The sequence below is a fragment of the Silurus aristotelis genome, assembly GCF_946808225.1.
Source record: "Silurus aristotelis genome assembly, chromosome: 3".
Lineage (NCBI taxonomy): Eukaryota > Metazoa > Chordata > Actinopteri > Siluriformes > Siluridae > Silurus > Silurus aristotelis.
The window spans coordinates 11,811,860-11,833,775 of NC_139576.1; the positions used below are offsets into that span (position 1 = coordinate 11,811,860).

Sequence of the window (21,916 nt, forward strand, 5' to 3'; positions counted from 1 at the left end):
ACATAAAGAAATTTCAAGCACGTTAATATTTTGCCGCCATTTTGATTTCCGTTTATCTCGATGCTTTTTGGCGTCCCCCTAGGACATCGACATAACCGGGTTCCACAGTGTGTGTGTGTGTATGTATATATATATATATATATATATATATATATATATATATATATATATATATATATATATATACATATATATACACTATATACATATATACATATATATACACTACATACATATATACACACTATATACATATATATACACTATATACATATATACATATATATACACTACATATATATATATATATATATATATATATATATATATATATATATATATATATATATATATATATATATATATATATATATATAAATAAAACTGAGCACCAAATATTTGCAAAAGTGCTTTAAACAAAAACAATCATTTTGAGATGTACCTCTGCCATAACAGGGCCGTTCGGAGCGCCCTCTGCACTTATTCTCACTGGTTTCCATTGAGAGTGAACAGGATAGAGGATGCTCACACTTCTTGCCTGTCCAGCCCTCTTTGCACTCACACCTCCCACAGTGACATTGTCCATTGCCTACAGAAGCAATTAAGGATGCAAAATCACATTTTTACATTTCCATGACACCAAGCTTTTATGCTGTATTTTAATCTCAATTTACAATATATATATATACAGTGAGGAAAATTAGTATTTGAACACCCTGCTATTTTGCAAGTTCTCCCACTTAGAAATCATGGAGGGGTCTGAAATTGTCATGGTAGGTGCATGTCCACTGTGAGAGACATAGTCTAAAAAAAAGAAATCCAGAAATCACAATATATGATTTTTAAACTATTTATTTGTATGATACAGCTGCAAATAAGTATTTGAACACCTGTCTATCAGCTAGAATTCTGACCCTCAAAGACCTGTTAGTCTGCCTTTAAAATGTCCACCTCCACTACATTTATTATCCTAAATTAGATGCATCTGTTTGAGGTCATTAGCTGCATAAAGACACCTGTCCACACCATACAATCAGTAAGAATCCAACTACTAACATGGCCAAGACCGACCAAAGAGCTGTCCAAAGACACTAGAGACAAAATTGTACACCTTCACAAGGCTGGAATAGGCTACGGGGAAATTGCCAAGCAGCTTGGTGAAAAAAGATCCACTGTTGGAGCAATCATTAGAAAATGGAAGAAGCTAAACATGACTGTCAGTCTCCCTCGGACTGGGGCTCTATGCAAGATCTCACCTCGTGGGGGTATCAATGATCCTAAGGAAGGTGAGAAATCAGCCCAGAACTACACAGGAGGAGCTGGTCAATGACCTGAAAAGAGCTGGGACCACCATTTCCAAGGTTACTGTTGGTAATACACCAAGACGTCATGGTTTGAAATCATGCATGGCACGGAAGGTTCCCCTGCTTAAACCAGCACATGTCCAGGCACGTCTTAAGTTTGCCAATTACCATTTGGATGATCCAGAGGAGTCATGGGAGAAAGTCATGTGGTCAGATGAGAACAAAATAGAACTTTTGGGTCATAATTCCACTAAACGTGTTTGGAGGAAGAAGAATGATGAGTACCATCCCAAGAACACTATCCCTACTGTGAAACATGGGGGTGGTAGCATCATGCTTTGGGGGTGTTTTTCTGCACATGGGACGGGGCGACTGCACTGTATTAAGGAGAGGATGACCGGGGCCATGTATTGCGAGATTTTGGGGAACAACTTCCTTCCCTCAGTTAGAGCATTAAAGATGGGTCGAGGCTGGGTCTTCCAACATGACAATGACCCGAAGCACACAGCCAGGATAACCAAGGAGTGGCTCTGTAAAAACCATATCAAAGTTCTGGCATGGCCTAGCCAGTCTCCAGACCTAAACCCAATAGAGAATCTTTGGAGGGAGCTCAAACTCCGTGTTTCTCAGCAACAGGCCAGAAACCTGACTGATCTAGAGAAGATCTGTGTGAAGGAGTGGGACAAAATCCCTCCTGCAGTGTGTGCAAACCTGGTGAAAAACTACAGGAAACGTTTGACCTCTGTAAAGGCTACTGTACCAAATATTAACATTGACTTTCTCAGGTGTTCAAATACTTATTTGCAGCTGTATCATACAAATAAATAGTTAAAAAAATCTTACATTATGATTTCTGGATTTTTTTTTTAGATTATGTCTCTCACAGTGGACATGCACCTACGATGACAATTTCAGACCCCTACATGATTTCTAAGTGGGAGAACTTGCAAAATAGCAGGGTGTTTAAATACTTATTTTCCTCACTGTATATATATATATACAGTGAGGAAAATAAGTATTTGAACACTCTGCTATTTTGCAAGTTCTCCCACTTAGAAATCATGGAGGGTCTGAAATTGTCATCGTAGGTGCATGTCCACTGTGAGAGACATAATCTAAAAAAATAAATCCAGAAATCACTATGTATGATTTTTAAACTATTTATTTGTATGATACAGCTGCAAATAAGTATTTGAACACCTGTCTATCAGCTAGAATTCTGACCCTCAAAGACCTGTTAGTCTGCCTTTAAAATGTCCACCTCCACTACATTTATTATCCTAAATTAGATGCACCTGTTTGAGGTCATTAGCTGCATAAAGACACCTGTCCACCCCATACAATCAGTAAGAATCCAACTACTAACATGGCCAAGACCAAAGAGCTGTCCAAAGACACTAGAGACAAAATTGTACACCTCCACAAGGCTGGAAAGGCTACGGGGAAATTGCCAAGCAGCTTGGTGAAAAAAAGGTCCACTGTTGGAGCAATCATTAGAAAATGGAAGAAGCTAAACATGACTGTCAATTGCCCTCGGACTGGGGCTCCATGCAAGATCTTACCTCGTGGGGTCTCAATGATCCTAAGGAAGGTGAGAAATCAGCCCAGAACTACACGGGAGGAGCTGGTCAATGACCTGAAAAGAGCTGGGACCACCGTTTCCAAGGTTACTGTTGGTAATACACTAAGACGTCATGGTCTGAAATCATGCATGGCACGGAAGGTTCCCCTGCTTAAACCAGCACATGTCCAGGCACGTCTTAAGTTTGCCAATGACCATTTGGATGATCCAGAGGAGACATGGGAGAAAGTCATGTGGTCAGATGAGACCAAAATAGAACTTTTGGGTCATAATTCCACTAAACGTGTTTGGAGGAAGAAGATTGATGAGTACCATCCCAAGAACACCATCCCTACTGTGAAGCATGGGGGTGGTGGCATCATGCTTTGGGGGTGTTTTTCTGCACATGGGACAGGGCGACTGCACTGTATTAAGGAGAGGATGACCGGGGCCATGTATTGCGAGATTTTGGGGAACAACCTCCTTCCCTCAGTTAGAGCATTGAAGATGGGTCGAGGCTGGGTCTTCCAACATGACAATGACCCGAAGCACACAGCCAGGATAACCAAGGAGTGGCTCTGTAAGAAGCATATCAAGGTTCTGCCGTGGCCTAGCCAGTCTCCAGACCTAAACCCAATAGAGAATCTTTGGAGGGAGCTCAAACTCCGTGTTTCTCAGCGACAGGCCAGAAACCTGACTGATCTAGAGAAGATCTGTGTGGAGGAGTGGGCCAAAATCCCTCCTGCAGTGTGTGCAAACCTGGTGAAAAACTACAGGAAACGTTTGACCTCTGTAATTGCAAACAAAGGCTCCTGTACCAAATATTAACATTGACTTTCTCAGGTGTTCAAATACTTATTTGCAGCTGTATCATACAAATAAATAGTTTAAAAATCATACATTGTGATTTCTGGATTTTTTTTTTTAGATTATGTCTCTCACAGTGGACATGCACCTACGATGACAATTTCAGACCCCTCCATGATTTCTAAGTGGGAGAACTTGCAAAATAGCAGGGTGTTCAAATACTTATTTTCCTCACTGTATATATATATATATATATATATATATATATATATATATATATATATATATATATATATATATATATATATATATATATATATATATATATAAAAAAAACAGTTAACAAAAATTTACTCCTCGCAAGTGTTTCCATTGTAAAGTAAAGTAAGATTGTTGAGATATGCCTTGTGATTAAACACAGATGTGAGTATGTTTTTCTTTCTTTCCTCATGTCTGTGAGCTCAGGCTAATCTGGCAGTCCCATGTTTACTGAAGGAGGAGTCTTAAAGACTGAATAACACATGAAAGAAATACAGCTCCACCCTTATTGTTTTAGTCAAATCTGCATTTCCACCACTGTTGTTTCTCAGGCTATTACTCCACATACATCATGTCATCATCTCCTTATTTCTTGAGCAAAACAATTACTCAGGGATTATAGTGTTACAGTGTTAATAAGGTTACATGATGCCTGTGCAAGCGTCTCATTATATAATCCTACATTAATCACTCATGATGTTGGGTTGATGTAGTTTGAGTTACATGACCTAGATTGTTTTGTCAGGTTGAGTTATCAGTCTTTCGAAGATTTGAAGCTGAGCACCATGAAATTGTAGCTCAATGTCATTTTGGTATGTCACTGTCCCAAAATTGTTTAAGTTTACTCTGTCAAGTTTGGTAATTTGGAGAAAAAAGGGACAAATATAAAAAAAAAAAAAATTATATTCATATTTCTCCATTTTGAAATTTCTCCACTATCTTTAATCAGAATTACATTTATACTTAATATATATTTTTAAAATAGTCTATTAGTTTTGTTCCCTGGTAAATGACTGTCTCCACATTTATGCTTCTACCAGAACACTAAATTCTTACATCATCTGTTCTCCATTGCCATTTTAAGCTTTTTCTGTGTTCTGTGTTTTTCTGTATCTAATTCTATTATTGAACAATCTGTCTTTCATATGAGGCATGCCACGTTCAAAGATGTTATTTAATGTAATGTTATGATGTTATGCATAGCACTTTCACTCAACCTCTGATTAAAAAAAATTTATTATAAATATATAAATACATAATTTCTCACACCCAGCATAAGAAGACAGTAACTCACCCAACTCAATATAACAACAGTTATTAGATAGAAGATGTGGCTTCCCAAACTATAAACCAATATACAGTATCTCACTAAAGTTAGTGCATCCCTCACATTTCAGCAACCATTTTATTTTTCTTAAGTGCAATACTGTAGAGATGAAACTTGGATATATTTTAGACTAGTCAGTGTGCAGCTTGTACAGCAGTATTGAGTTATTTTCAGAGGACAGTAAATCTTTTCTGCAATACAAGCTGCACATTGACAAGTCTAAAATATATCCAAGTTTCATTTCTACAGTATTGTCCCTTGAGGAGATTATACTAAAATGGTGCGTGACTAATGCAGTGCGCATTTCAGTTCAACCATTTTTATTGAAAATATAAATAAATACATATAAAAGAGGCGACGTTTTCTTTAGTCAGAAATAATAAAAAAAATCATAATAAACTCCACCGAAAACGTATTTTTAATCACTAAACATTAGTTTTACTGATGCGGCAAGTTTCAAATCAAGCACCAAAATCCACCATAATGCACATATCTGGCAATTGAAACCGTTTTGGTGTCCTGATTTACGTAATTTAAAAAAACTATTACTTTAAAACATTTAAAAGAATATTTTGGTTTTATGCATGTTGAGTATAGATTCACTAACAATAAATATACATTTGCATATAGCAACTGTATTTTTCCATGCCCATGTTAATTAGACTTGAAAAGTATTAATTTAAGGTACATTTGAAACAAATACATATATATATATATATATATATATATATATATATATATATATATATATATATATATATATATATATATATATATATATATATATACAGTGAGGAAAATAAGTATTTGAACACCCTGCTATTTTGCAAGTTCTCCCACTTAGAAATCATGGAGGGGTCTGAAATTGTCATCATAGGTGCATGTCCACTGTGAGAGACATAATCTAAAAAAAAAAAAATCCAGAAATCACAATGTATGATTTTTAAACTATTTATTTGTATGATACAGCTGCAAATAAGTATTTGAACATCTGAGAAAGTCAATGTTAATATTTGGTACAGTAGCATTTGTTTGAGGTCAAACGTTTCCTGTAGTTTTTCACCAGGTTTGCACACACTGCAGGAGGGATTTTGGCCCACTCCTCCACACAGATCTTCTCTAGATCAGTCAGGTTTCTGGCCTGTCGCTGAGAAACACGGAGTTTGAGCTCCCTCCAAAGATTCTCTATTGGGTTTAGGTCTGGAGACTGGATAGGCCACGCCAGAACCTTGATATGCTTCTTACAGAGCCACTTCCTTGGTTATCCTGGCTGTGTGCTTCGGGTCATTGTCATGTTGGAAGACCCAGCCTCGACCCATCTTCAATGCTCTAACTGAGGAAAGGAGGTTGTTCCCCAAAATCTCGCAATACATGGCCCCGGTCATCCTCTCCTTAATACAGTGCAGTCGCCCTGTCCCATGTGCAGAAAAACACCCCCAAAGCATGATGCTACCACCCCCAAGCTTCACTGTAGGGATGGTGTTCTTGGGATGGTACTCATCATTCTTCTTCCTCCAAACACGTTTAGTGAAATTATGACCCAAAAGTTCTATTTTGGTCTCATCTGACCACATGACTTTCTCCCATGACTCCTCTGGATCATCCAAATGGTCATTGGCAAACTTAAGACGTGCCTGGACATGTTCTGGTTTAAGCAGGGGAACCTTCCGTGCCATGCTTGATTTCAAACCATGACGTCTTAGTGTATTACCAACAGTAACCTTGAAAACGGTGGTCCCAGCTCTTTCAGGTCATTGACCAGCTCCTCCCGTGTAGTTCTGGGTTGATTTCTCACCATCCTTAGGATCATTAAACCCCACGAGGTGAGATCTTGCATGGAGCCCCAGTCCGAGGGCGATGGACAGTCATGTTTAGCTTCTTCCATTTTCTAATGATTGCTCCAACAGTGGACCTTTTTTCACTAAGCTGCTTGGCAATTTCCCCGTAGCCCTTTCCAGCCTTGTGGAGGTGTACAATTTTGTCTCTAGTGTCTTTGGACAGCTCTTTGGTCTTGGCCATGTTAGTAGTTGGATTCTTACTGATTGTATGGGGTGGACAGGTGTCTTTATGCCGCTAACGACCTCAAACAGGTGCATCTAATTTAGGATAATAAATGTAGTGGAGGTGGACATTTTAAAGGCAGACTAACAGGTCTTTGAGGGTCAGACTTCTAGCTGATAGACAGGTGTTCAAATACTTATTTGCAGCTGTATCATACAAATAAATAGTTTAAAAATCATATATTGTGATTTCTGGATTTTTTTTTTAGATTATGTCTCTCACAGTGGACATGCACCTACGATGACAATTTCAGACCCCTCCATGATTTCTAAGTTGGAGAACTTGCAAAATAGCAGGGTGTTCAAATACTTATTTTCCTCACTGTATACACACACACTGTATACACACACATATATATATATATATATAAATAAATGGTTTTTCTCTGTAGGGAGTCTTTGTAGGGCACTTTAAATAGGATGCTGGCAATTATGGGATGATATATGCGATATATACTATATATGGATCTAGGAGAAACAACTTTACAGCAATATCACTTGAACACTAGTAACCTGGTATCTATGTCACTGGACAAAGCTTAATTTTTAAAGCCGAGGCAAATGACCTCACAAGGTCGGTATTCTCTAATCTGCCCAGGCTTTTAATCTTCCCTCCAAACACTCAAATCTCTAAAGACTGATCATCCAATTACTGCCAGGAAAGCAAACAGGCTACATCAAATCAGATCCCGTTCCTCAACTTAAATTTTATATCCACCTAATCATATACACAAGATTAATTATGTGACTCTTACAAACCACTAGTTTGTTCATCTGGAAGAAGGTATAACCCAATTATTTACCCATAAAATTGAAAACCTTTCAAGTTAAGAATGTTATAAATGTTGTAAGTTGTCAAAAAACTAGAGCTTAGCACAGGTTTACCCAAGTTAATGCCAAATAAAAAAAAAACTTTAAACAGACAATTTAAACAAATCCAATTAACATTTAAAGAAAAAAAGAGCTTGTTTTACCAAAGCAGAACTTATCGGAGTATCTGTCATATGTGGCCTGGCAGCTCCTCTCATCACACTCGCATGTGTCTCCGTGGATGTCACCCCAGTCCCCTGATGGATCTACATCATAGCAGGTACATTCTCCACATACACATGTCCCTGCCAAGAAAAATAGTAGAAGTGCGAGTGAATGCTAAGTGTAACAATACCAAGCTTTATACTTTTTATAGAGCATATTCACAAACTTCATGAAACCAAAATCTTACAAATATACATCTTACATACAACTACTGGTCAATCTGTGGTTTCTGCACTGTTTAATGCTTTTAACCATCAAATAGTCACTCTTGTAACTACATATATTCTCCTATAAGTTGGAGTGAATACTGAAGAGTGGTGGACGAAATACACAAAGCATGTTCTTGAGTAAAAGTAGAAATACAGCAAGTAAAAAAAGAGTAAAAAAATACTTCGAGTCAGGAGTTTCTTTCATCATTTATTAGACTCAAAATGTTCTGCTTGCTGTTGAACTGATGCTGAACTGTGTTCGTGCTAAGTACAGTAGATACCAAGCGGCAATCAAAACACGTAAAAAAAAAAAAAGAGAGAGCTCTATCCTGATTGGTGGCTTGCTGTGTGTTTGACCAGTTTTTATCCACTCAAAAAAAAAAAAAAAAAAGTAACTGATTTCTTACAGTGTAGTTAAGTAAAAAGTAAGATATTTGACTTTGAAATGTAGTAAAGTTGAAGTCTCCCCAAATACAAATATTTCAGTAAAATACAGATACAATTACAAATTACATTTAAATCTTACATTTGTTACTGTCCAGCACTGACAATAAATATTTTTTGAACAACTTTGATATAAATAACCTAAATAATTAGAGTTTAATAGGTGTTTTTTTTCTAATAGTGAATAACTTAAATGCTGTTCAAGGGGAGAAATGGCTTCAACCATCTCCAAAAATATTCTGGAATAGATTCACAGAGGAACAGAGTCAAGGGAAACACCTCCACTTGGATGCACTCAAGCCAAGCTGCTACACTACTCAAAATCCTATTTTCTCTCATCTGCTCCAGTGAAGAGAGAGCACACGGATATCCCTGCCATCTGCCAGCCTCATTCTGCTGCTGCCACTGGTCTGACCTGCAATAACCTTACATCCTGTGTGTACTCAATACACTTTATTCTTCTTTGATGTAGTACATTTACATCGTTTTTCTTCATTAAGGAGCATCAGCATATTTATATAATGACTGGCTGACTGTGGGGGGTAGCACTGTTGCCTCATAGCGGCAGGGATGATGGTTTATTTCTGAGCTTGGGTTCTTATCTGTGAGGAGTTTTCCATATTCTACCCATTTGGGTTTCTATATATTGTTCCCTAGGAATAAATGTGTTAATGCGTATCCATGGCACCCTGCTGTAGCATCCATTGCAGGTTACTAAATGTACTGGATGAGCATCAACCACATTTTTAATTATGTTGATCCAATATGTATTTGTTCTGTACGTGTTTGGGGTTTGATTTCTAAATGTATTTGTTACCAACCTGTTAGTAGCCTAGCCACAAAAAATTTACTTTTCATACTATGCACAGTATATTAACTATATACTGTTACTTACTGTTAATTCAATGGCAATTATAGATTTTTTTTTCTGAATGCAGCTTTTTTAGCATTTGTCCTGTACTTTAGGGTTGTTGACACTTCAATTTTACATTTAATGAATAAGCTATTTCTGGGACTAAAAGGTTGAATGGCTAAATGTAAAAGGATGTTGGCATTTAACTAGATACCAGCAATCCACTGAGAGCTATCAACTGCAAAGTAGAACAGGTAATTGAAGCCTGGGAAAAGAATACTAAAATAGAAGTGGCTGAAAAGAGACAAAGCACTTCTGTTTTTGCTCTGGAACAAACAAACATCGTGCCATTTCTTTTTCTTTTTAACGCAATGCAAAATTGCTCTGAAACGCTTTGGTCTGAACGTTTCTCATTGTGTGTTTAAAATCTCACGGATCTTTAAGGGTGTACATTTTATTTTGCATTTAAGGTAAGCTTGGGCATTGAATGGTGCATTTCATTTGTATTTAAATCACATTTTGAAATTAATATTAGAAGTTAGAACATTTAGTAGGAACACCTCTACACCTGGTCATGTGGCAGTAACTCAATCATGCAGAAACAAGTCAAGTATCAAACTTTAAAATTAAGAGAAATCTATTTTAGTGATTTTGTGACATGAATGTTGGGTGTATTTTGGTTTAGTTGTTTGTAGGGCTGTAGCTATCGATTATTTTAGTAATCGAGTATTCTACTGATTATTTCATGAAATAATCGAGTAATTGGATAAAAAGTACTTTTTCTTTATTAAAGAGCAATACTAAATATAAAAGTTAAAATAAGATGGGTCTCTAAAGACGAACCGGTAATTTGTTTCCTTTTAAAAAAACTTCCTATTTTTTATTTTTTTTTTTTACATACAAGAAAATTACATACAAGAATATCTGAAAACTAAATTCATTTAGTGCATTTAATTGCCATATTACCGTAATTTCCAGACTATAAGCGCACCCACGGAATTTTACAAATATTTTTGTTTTTAACATAAATAAGCCGCACCTGTTTATAAGCCGTCTACACTAATGTACTTTACACAGGCTTTAACGAAAGACACGTTACACACGGTATAACGGGTGAAATATGTCGCGCTTCCTTTAGGAGCATAGCGGTATTTTGGGAATAGCATGCCAGAAGCGAGCTCTCCCTTCACCCTTACTCAACGCGTTACAAGGGCTTGTATCTAAACAGTTGCCAACCAAGAAAGTCATTGTTCACTGTCTTCCTCCTTCCTTTCACAACTATTTCTCTCGTTTATTTTTGTTTATTTTTCTGGCACTACAGAGAGGGTGACACTGCACAATTGGCTAAAAACTCAGAATTGAGAGAAAAAAAGTCGGAATTGGGCAAACTCCAGAGTTTAGCGGGGTGATGCGTCAGTAATAATGGTCCGTGTGGAAACAGTGCTTTGTGTGTAGTAAAATGATTAAAATGATCAACGCCTTGATGCGTTTTTGTATTCATTATTATTCGAAGAATCATTTCAGCCTAAGCTGTTTGTGCACAAAGTACCATGTTGATGGTAGAGGTCAGAGGTGAATAGCCAAACCAGTTTTTGGTAAGTCTTTAGTATTTCCAAGAACCACTGCTTTTAGCCGTGGTGAGAAAAAAATAATGCAGAACATGCCAAACCCTGAGGTGGATTGGGGACAAAAGTTGAGACCACTTTGGATTTCACTCCTTACAGCTAAAAACACAAATCTAAGGCTACAATGGACACAGACTCACCAAAACAGGACTGTTTGTAAAATGGTTCTATTTTCTAAAACACTGATATTTTATCAAAGCAATCTGGAATTACATTTATGGCATTTGGCAGACGGCCTTATCTAGAGTGACCTATGTTTATAAAGCTATGTAGACAATGGTCTTGCCACTAATGGCAGTTTAGTATTGAATGCATAACCTTCCAATCTAAACTAGTTTACCCACTGAGCTAGTTTATACAAAATGGCCTCCTTTTGATCTCCTTGCTTGAATCTAAACATTTCAAGCATCCACTGATGTTTGCAGTTCAGAGAGGGACCAAGAAAGAGAAAGAGCAAGATAATTTCTCAGAGTTACAAGACTACAGGCATTACATAAACCTCACTTCACAACATTTTGCTGAAGACTGCCTGGCAGAATCCGTTCTGACTTCAGAGTTCAGAGTAATCCAGAACCAAATGGCTTAAATACAATGGCACAGAGAAAGATGACATTTGCATTTTGCATTTTCTGCATGAACACTATGATTTGCATTGCATAATGCATAAAAGACCTACTTGTTAGTTTTACCAGGCAGTGTATCCTTTCTGTGCCAATAACTGTGATATAGTGCCAGGCCAAACATTTTCTCCCACCACAGCACTGACTAATTACCAATTCATTCACTTGTAGTCATTGACTTGTGATGCCCTAGAAGATTTTTTTTCTTTGTACCAGTCCTTCTCCTGACTTTTCACTAGTCTGGGAACAGAGCCAAATGGGGTCCCCTTGTCATCTATACCTGTAGACTCAAGTTACTTATGCAGTAAGAGGCTGAGATGTGGCACTAAGCCAAACACACAGTCCATGTGCCTTCCCTCAGGAAAACCCCTCTACTGTACTCCTGTAATAACACTATGAAATAACTGCAATAGCACCTCTATCAGCTGCCTAAGCAGAATCAGGATGGCGCAAGTGATGCTGCATGAAGCAACGAACCTCGGTTGCTGCAGATTTTGCCATCTGGAGACGTGCATCTCCGCCTGCTTTCCCATGGGCTAATGTCACACTGGAATTCGCATTTATCTCCATGCCAACCAGCCGAGCAGTAACAGTTTCCACAGTAACACATTCCATGGCCTGCAACCAAAGATGACAGGAGAAAGAGAGAGAGAGAAAAAGAGAGAGAAAAAAAACATCACAGCTACAGTAGGTAAGTCTCAGAGTTGAATGTCTCTCTCATATCTTGTCCCCCAAAAACAAACATCGCATTGCATATTAGCCAGTCATTTCAATGCAGTTTTAATTGAAGCTTCTATTTATTTATTTATTTATTTTTTGCTGAACCTTTTTAAATGGTGGAAGGACTGTCTCCTGATAAGTCCCAGCAGCAAAGCAGAATACTCATTTCCCAAATTAACTCAATGTAGTTAATTGAAGTGGACCAACTGGGGCTGCAAAGCCTCAGAGTTTAGATCTTTATTAGATATAATTAACCTTAGCAATATAAAATAATAAGAATAAGAACAAATATATGCATATATTCTTTCCAGATTAAAAGAATGGAACAAAGAAAATTATTTTGCATCAAAAATCACTGGGCAGCAAAAGTAATGTGGACTAATCCAATGGAGTTTGGGGGGGGGGGGGGGGGGTCGGTGGTTAAACAGCCCAATCCCTTATTCTGGCCTCATACTATCCTTTGTATGCTTTACACAAAAAAGGATGTACAGTATATAGTGTAGCATCAAAGCTTTTTAATAGACTGAATAAGTATCTTAATGAGATACTGTACTGTATATATACATAAAGATAAGCATTACATAAGATATCGCACATTTTCCTTGTCTAATTAACGTCCAGAGAGATTAAATCATTTGTTATAGCTCCTAAAACAAATGAACTTGTTTCCCAGATGTACAGTGTTAAACACAACATTTAATAAAGCATTAAAATAAATATTATGCTTGAGCATGTTGCCACAGCGACAACATACGGTTTAATAGTATTTTTTTTCTACTGTGATTGATAGTGTTTAGTACCTGACCTTGACCTCATTATTACGCTGATCTATTATGTATCATAAATGTTGTATTATTTTTATTGCACGTTCTGAATAAAAGTCAGTAGGAGTAAGACAGAGTACATGTGTGTGAATGAAAGGGAGGGAAGTGGAGTGCAGTGGTGGTTGCAGTGAAAAGAGGAGGAGAAGGTGGAGGAGTTCAGGTACCTGGGGTCAACAGTGCAAAGTAATGGAGAGTGTGTTAGAGAAGTGAAGAAAATAGTGCAGGCAGGGTGGAGTGGGTGGAGAAGAGTGGCAGGAGTGATTTGTGATAGAAGGGGATTTGATAGAAAGGGAATGTTTATAGGACTGTGGTGAAACCTGCAATGTTGTATAATTTAGAGACAGTGGCATTGAGTGAAAGACAGGAGGTGGAGCTGGAGGTAGCAGAGCTGAAGATGTTGAGGTTTTTGTTGGGAGTGACGAAAATGGACAGGATTAGAAATAAGTTGATTAGAAGAACAGCGCATGTAGGTTATTTTGGAGACAAGGTGAGGGAGGCAAGATTGAGATGGTTTGGACATGTGCAGAGGAGGGACATGGGGTATATCGGTAAGAGAATGCTGAGGATGGAGCCACCAGGAAGGAGGAAAAGAGGAAGGCCAAGGAGGAGGTTTATGGATGTGGTGAGGGAAGACATGCAGGTAGTTTGGTTGAAAGAGGCAGATGTAGAGGACAGGGGAGTATGGCGACGAATGATCTGCTGTGGCGACCCCTAATGGGAGAAACCGAAAGAAGAAGAAGAAGAAGAAGAAGAAGAAGAAGAAGAAGATTTTATTGCACATTCTTGCACATAATGACTGTTTGTAAATTGTTAAATGTTTTCTATTCTTATATGTTTTATGTTGTACGCCTGGGAGACGAGTTTATAGGAGCTATAAACAATCATTTATATTACAGAGAAAACACAGCACAAACTCCTCTGTCCTGAAAAGTTTCCTAAGGGAGAAAACTGATTTGTTATGAAGCACTAAAATTCAGGACACTGTCCATAAATGTTATATAAATGTCTCCTCAAAGAACACCGTACAACTGTATAAACATGTTTTTAAATCTTATTTTTAATTTTTAATTATAATTAGGCTCAGATTGTGTGGAGAGTCTGGTCCGTGAATTAGATGTTACTATGGAAACTAAAACGCATTAGAACGAGCGTGTTATTAAAAGCCAGTCATTCGTGTTACAGCCGGAACCAGTGTCAGAGCCCTGCTGTTATAGAAAGTAAATCAACACGCTCTGATTAGAGATGTCAACAGTGCTATGGTACAAAAGCAATCAAATTGATTCTGCGATATTCGTCCAGTGTGACACTAGGAGATGTGATAAAGAGAAGTAGATATGAATGATTAGTGAGGCGTACCTCCACAAACCTCTCCTGAATCCTCATCTAGGCACTGGTTGTCATCACACTCGCAGTGGGTGCCACTGATGAGACTTTTACCATCGGGATTGTTGCAAATGCAGCTGCCGCAGTGGCATGTTCCTGTATGTAACACACGCACACACAACCATACATAGCCATCCTTTCAGTACCACTTATCACTCAACATGCAGGCATGCACATATACAAACAGACATGCACATAGTTCACACAAGCCTTTAAGCAGACACCTGACACCTGCCTGCAAATTCATATAAACACCCCACAGGCATTGGACTACAAACATCCACACACACACACACACACACACTAAAGTGATAGAAGGATGGACTTGAGAGACACAGAGTAGTAAAAGTAAGGGAGCTGGAGTTGCTACCTCAGAATAAATTAGACACACACACACACACACACACACCCACCCCTAACTCTGGATTACGCAGACTACGTTGAAAGAGTTGCTGATAGAGTTCAGCATAAAACTGCTTTAAATACCTTGTATATCCTCTATTTTTATAATACCAGGAAGAGTAATGAGAATGAGATGTGGATCTAAGCAAGCCAGAGGCAGAGGACTGATTCAGCAAGGACTGTCATCTGATGTATCTGTTCATTCAGGCCATACAGGGTGCCAATTTCATAAGTAGAATAACAGGCGAAAATAATTGTACTAAAAATATTCCCAATGATTCACTGTTTTCCTTCTAATAACAGAACTTTTTTTGGTGATAAATTTAAAGGTGTTCTTTCAAGATTATAATAGTTTTCTATTTTTTTTAAAAGATAAAGAAGGCTCAGTAGGTCTTGAGGATTTGACAGGAATTATACAGGCTTTGATGACAGCTTTGGAATTGCACAGTTTATGTGATTCTTAGACAAATTTTAACAGTAACATTAGGTGTAACTTTCATAATCACCAGCTGTTTGAATAAATTACCTTCACATTGCCTGTCCATTAACTCTTCACATTTGGCAACAACATGCAAAGAATACAGCAAAAAGCCCCTGATACCTGATTTAAATTATCGAAATATATCAATAAAAGGTTTGATGCTGTTTTGAAGTTAGTGCTTTACAAGCTATTTAAAAAAAAAAAAGATATAATCATAAATCCTATCTTTAAAACATTTATCCTATAACCCTGTTCTTCTGCCTAGAGGTTATGTGTAAACCTGAAATGTTGCTCATTTTGCATAGAGGATTGTTTTAAGCCACGTCTGAATAAAGGGATCTGCTCATTCAGCCACAAGGGCTTTAGTAACATTAGGTACCAATGTAGGGTGAGAAGGCAGGTTAACCCATGTTAACCATAATGTCATGAAGCTTACTGAGTGCACAGGGAATCTGGAATAGGATTAGGTCTCTTAGTTCAAGTGTAGGGAAAATTTAATGTTAGTGCATCCCAAGACATACTGTATTTGTGCCTACAACTTTGTGGCAACACATTAAGGAAAAACTACATATGGCAGAAAAAGTCAATTGTCCCAATACTTTTGTATGTATAATGTTTGTTTTACATATTAAATTCTTACTATTATTAATGTTACTAATAATTATAATTCTAATAGATGATGGAAAGCATCCCTAGCTCAGATTCTCAAGCTATATGTGTTCTCTCTCTCTCTCTCTCTCTCTCTCTCTCCCCCCCCCCCCCCCTCACCTGCTTTGGAGCACACCAGTCCCTGAGCGTTGCGGCAAAGGTCTTTGCTTTTTTGCTGGGACAGCTTGCAATTCTCCTGGTACTGACAGGCTTCTCCAAACCACTCATCATCACAGATGCACTTACCACAGTCACATGTTCCATGACCTGCAATGACAAACCACACACACACACACACACAAACTTTATAGCTATAACTTTATAGCTATTGATTATTTGGTATAGAAGGTAAATTCCTAAATCCCACATGGAAAATGAAATGGCTGGGTGGAGAGTGACAATATGTCCCTGGGTCACATCTGAGCTCTGAGATCGATTTTGTAATAGGTTTCTGATTTGTTAAGCATTTGGAGTAGCTGTTGATGTACAAGCCAATAACACTACTCCTTTCTTTTAAGCTTTACTGTGCATTACTAGGGAAAACCTATTTCTCTCTCTCTGTTTGTGTGTGTGTGTGTGTGTGTGTGTGTGTGTGTGTGTGTGAGATTGTGAGTGAGTGTTTAGGTCCATCCAATTCTTACTTTATTGATTTCAGATTGCCATATACATTATTCATACAAACTAATATTTTTTTATACTTGGGTTTAACATGTATAAATACAATGTAATTAAACTTGTAATTTTTTTGGCTTATGAATGAACTAAGCAAATTTACTTAAAGTTAAAAAACTTTAAGTAAATTTATTGGTTATATTTAATAAAGTGAATAAAACAAATAGGGTATACAACACAATAACCTTAACTGACTTGCCTTAAACAAAGTGTGTGCAGTTGTAAATATATAATAAATTGTAAATAATAAAAAAAAAAAACCAGGATTGAATATCTAGCCAAAGTGTGGGTAAAATTTGGGTTCAAATGTACTGTAAATGCTTTGTCAGGGTGTGAGCGAAACAAAAGGCAGAAGCCGGAGTACAGTTCGCTCAGGTTTTAATGGCATGCGTGAGAGAGATACACACGCGCGCGCACATACGCACACGGCAGTCCTTCGGTTGAGAGAGATAGTCCGATTAGCGCATTGGGAGAGGCGTAGCTGACCCGAGATGCACAGGGAGGGGAAGCGCAGCCGGTACGGGATTCTGGAGTCCAAATGAACCGGATGGGAGGAGTCCTGTATGAACGCCGGACCGCGAAACCATGCAGTACGGGAAGTCCAACATAAACAATAACGAACGTGAATGTGAGTGAGGGGTTTATGTAGGAGCGGGGTGGAGTGATGATAAGCTTCAGGTGTGCCTCGTTAAACCTGGAGCTTCAGAGAGAGTGGAGGCATGAGTGATGATGAGCTCCAGGTGTGCGTGGTTAAACCTATGGCGAGCGGAGGCATAGAAAGCCACCAAAGGGGGCGTGGCAGGTGGATCCCTGACATGCTTCTCTTGGCACATATACATTTTGCAATTTCAGTCCCATGCTGAATCTATGTAAAAAAAAGTACAACCCTTTGAAATAAACAAATGTGTTTGTGTTTGAATGTAACCTTACATATTGCTGTGTATAAACAATCACTTTCTCTGGGCGTAATGTCTAAAAGTAGAACCATAACAACACAAAATTAACTTTCAGTATTTTAGTGTGTAGGCAATTCTTTCTCAATAGTGTCAGCTCAGAAAACCTCATTTCACACTCCCAAGGCTGCTGATTATATACATAAAAAAGCAGGTAGTGTGCATGTAAAGTACACAGATAGAGATATGCATAAACATAACTTTATTTGTCATTAAATAGTACAGGTCCTTAGCCACCAAGTGCATCTGCCAGAAGTGCAAATAGCAGCATTGTGCAAATGTGTGAAATATGTGCGTTTTATATAACTGTTCCCAAGGTAATATATCTACTATTATATACAGATAATATAACTTGTAAATCCTTAGTAAACAGTACTGTGTTAGGAATGTAGCTGTACATGTATTCTTATAATAACAATACTTAAAATCATAAATAATAATAATAATGGCTATTATTATTATTACTATTATTCTGAGTGGTTAATTTTGCCTTCTTTTTGGCCCAAGCCTTATGCTTCTAAATATATTTTGTGGCTTCACTGCTTGCTCTGTAGATTGCATTATGAATTATGCAAACACATAATGAAAATGAATGCCTCCTGAAATGCATTTCTTCTCCTTCCAAGGTTAAGACAAAAAAACGGACCGACTCCAAGCCTCTGTTGCACGTTAATGTGGAGCTCAGGTTGAGCTAGCTTTGGTTTATGTGTATCCTGCACGCTTGGGCAAACAATGTCAATGTGCTTTAATTCCCCTAAAAGCATGAAACACTTTAATGGAAAAAAATAAATAAATAATGAGCTTAATCTCACATAATCAAAAGCCCTTCTTTAATCACACACTCCACCTTTGCCTCCGTAATGCAACATGACTCTGAGCTCAAGAGCAGAATGCACCATCTTGCTCTCGCACTTCGCAAATCCTGTTGGTGGCTTTTATTGATTTCTGTTGCTTTTCAAATGGTTAATAATGGTACTTCAGGATTTCTTTTTGGAATATGCTGTAGTAACCTACAGTAATGGATGGTTTTAACAGGTGATTCTTGACATGTTTTATGGTTCTTATGTGCTTGGTTGTCTCCGATGATGACCTTGTGTTAATGGTCGATGGCATAATGTTGATTTAGTGGGGCCTAATGGACTTCAGTGATCTTCACATCTGTAATGCAGCACTACAGGCTGTCAGTTTAGTTAATTATATATATTATAAGTGGACACTTAACATAATTTATGTGTTAATGCATGGCTGAAGAAGAAATACAGTGTGCTGGCTTAAAACAACAGTGTAGGACAAATAGAAGCAATAAAAAAAAATGCAATCATTCATTATTCATAAAGAATGTTCTGTATTAAAGATGGCACAGATCCAAAAACCAAGTTCACTACCAGGCTGATACTTAGATGAATGAGTTACCATGAATTCTGTAACAAAAATAGCATTACTATATTGGTTTTATTATATCATGAATTATTAATGTCATTATATTTGTTTTGCGAGTACTTTTTGTGTGTAAAAGATGAACTAAATGAGAAAATGCTGTTGTTTTGTAGGATGTTTTTTTTTTTTTTTATTATTATTACATGAAGTGCTTTATGAGAAAAAGGTAATAATATTATTTTCTTCAAGTTTATTGAATGGGTTTTGGCATTGGCCAATAATCAAGGTTCTGGTATTGACATAAGTATCAGTCAAGAAAATGTGGTATTTATTAATATATTTGAAAATGCTTTACCAAAGCAGAAATGAAAGTGCTCAATAGTATAAAGTTTCTTTTCGGCTTCTCCCGTTAGGGGTCGCCACAGCGGATCCTCCGCACGTTTGATTTGGCACGTTTTACGCTGGATGCCCTTCCTAACGCAACCCTCCCCAATTTATCCGGGCTTGGGACCGGCACTAAGAGTGGCTGGGGATGGTTCCCTGACCGGGAATCGAACCCGGGTCGCAGCGCTGGGAGCGCTGCATCTTAACCACTAGACCACCAGGAGACCTAAAGTGCTCAATAGTATATAAACATAAAAAGAATAGAACTATTTTGTTGGGTTTTATTATTGAATAAAATAAAAAAAAAATCTATTTTGGATATTTTTTTTACTAACAGAGAAGAGCCTTGTATTAGGAACACTTAAACCTAATGAATAAAATTAAAACATTATTCCAGACCCTGGAAGGATGCATACATTTTAACTCTTATATTTCACATATTTATATATATATGCATATCTAACGTATGTTGTAAAAAATACATTAGTAATTATCAGTGACTTGTTATAATGCACATACACTTGTGAATTCTGCTCCTCGTCTGTATCCAAAGCATATAGTGCATCTTCAATCATTTGGAACTCTAATCCATCAGATAAATCTGACATCTCTATAAAGGCCCATCAATCAGTCAGTAACAAATAGCCCTGATCTCATTACTGAAGTGGCCTAGCTGCTTCTCGCAATCATTCAATGCTTTAGAGCTAATCTTGGATTCAGCAAAATACAAAACAAATATAAAAAAATTATAAAAGTGGTTGCCCAGTGTTTAAATGTTCACGTTCTGAACGAAAGGTCGTGAGTTCAAATCCCAGGGCAACCAAGCTGCCGCTGCTGGGCTCTTGTGCAAGGCGCTCAACCGTAAACTGCTTAGTTGTATGAAATGACAAAAATGTAAGCAGCTCTGGATAAGGGCATCTGCCAAATGCCGTTAATTTTAATGTATTTTCTACTTCAAACAATTCACTTGCAAAGATGTTTGGGGCTTAACAATTATCTGGAAGAAGAAAAAGGATAAACGGAAAAACGATTTTAAAAGAAAAGCTTATGGGAATTATATTTGCTGTACCATGTGCTGTTGAATTTCATCATGATTAGTCAAAGCAGACCACTCAGTGTTCTTCTAGAGTAATAACCACCTCAGACACACACTCATAAACAAACAGTTTTCTGTGAGGTGATCTTCATTTAGAAAGAAGGTGTATCCAGTGTCAGTGCTTTGTAAAACAGGCTGGTGAGGAAATGAGTGTGTAGCTTTATAATACACAGTCATTAGTATTGGATAAAAAAGACATATTGTTGTTTGATTAATACAAAATTGGTAGTCTTGCCAAATTGCTGTTGTATAAGAGAAATAATCAACTTTGGGATGTTCCTTTAACAGCATTCCCATCATGCTTTCTTCTTCTTCTTTCGGTTTCTCCCATTAGGGGTTGCCACAGCGGATCATCTGTCTACATACCCCCCTGTTCTCTACATCTGCCCCTTTCAAACCAACTACCTGCATGTCTTCCCTCACCATATCCATAAACCTCCTCCTTGGCCTTCCTCTTTTCCTCCTTCCTGGCGACTACATCCTCAGCATTCTTCTATCGATACACCCCATGTCCATCCTCTGCACATGTCCAAACCATCTCAATCGCCCCTCTCTCACCGTGTCTCCAAAACGTCCTACATATGCTGTTTCTCTAATAAACTTATTTCTAATCCTGTCCATCCTTGTCACTCCCAATGAAATTCTCAACATCTTCAGCTCTGCTACCTCCAGCCCCACTTTCTGTCTTTTAATCAATACCACTGTCTCTAAACCATACAACATCGCAGGTCTCACCACAGTCCTATAAACTTTCCCTTTCACTCTTGCAGATCCCCTTCTATCACAAATCACTCCTTCCAGTCTTCTTCACCCACTCCACCCTGCCTGCACTCTTTTCTTCACTTCTCTAACACACTATTTATTACTTTGCACTGTTGACCCCAGTTACCTGAACTCCTCCACCTTCACACCACTTCTCCCTGCAACCGCACCACTCCACTGCCCTCCCTCTCATTCACACACATGTACTCTGTCTTACTCCTACTGACATTCCCTCCAGCACATACCTCCACCTCTTCAGCCTCTTCTCAACCCGCTCCTTACTCTCACAACAAATAACAATATCATCCGCAAACATCATAGTTTAGAGAG

At 37.8% G+C, this 21,916-nt stretch overlaps 1 protein-coding gene across 1 annotated transcript in view; it reads right to left on the reverse strand.

Annotated features, from left to right (window-relative positions):
- The window catches only part of itgbl1 (integrin, beta-like 1), a 72,925-nt gene that overhangs the window by 39,794 nt on the left and 11,215 nt on the right, over positions 1 to 21,916 (reverse strand). The window contains exons 3-7 of the mRNA XM_083537064.1: positions 16,463 to 16,609; positions 14,785 to 14,907; positions 12,362 to 12,502; positions 8,073 to 8,213; positions 443 to 589 (exon numbers count right to left, since the gene is read on the reverse strand). Coding sequence (XP_083393190.1) covers positions 443 to 589; positions 8,073 to 8,213; positions 12,362 to 12,502; positions 14,785 to 14,907; positions 16,463 to 16,609 — 699 coding nt within the window. The remainder of the gene's footprint in view (positions 1 to 442; positions 590 to 8,072; positions 8,214 to 12,361; positions 12,503 to 14,784; positions 14,908 to 16,462; positions 16,610 to 21,916) is intronic.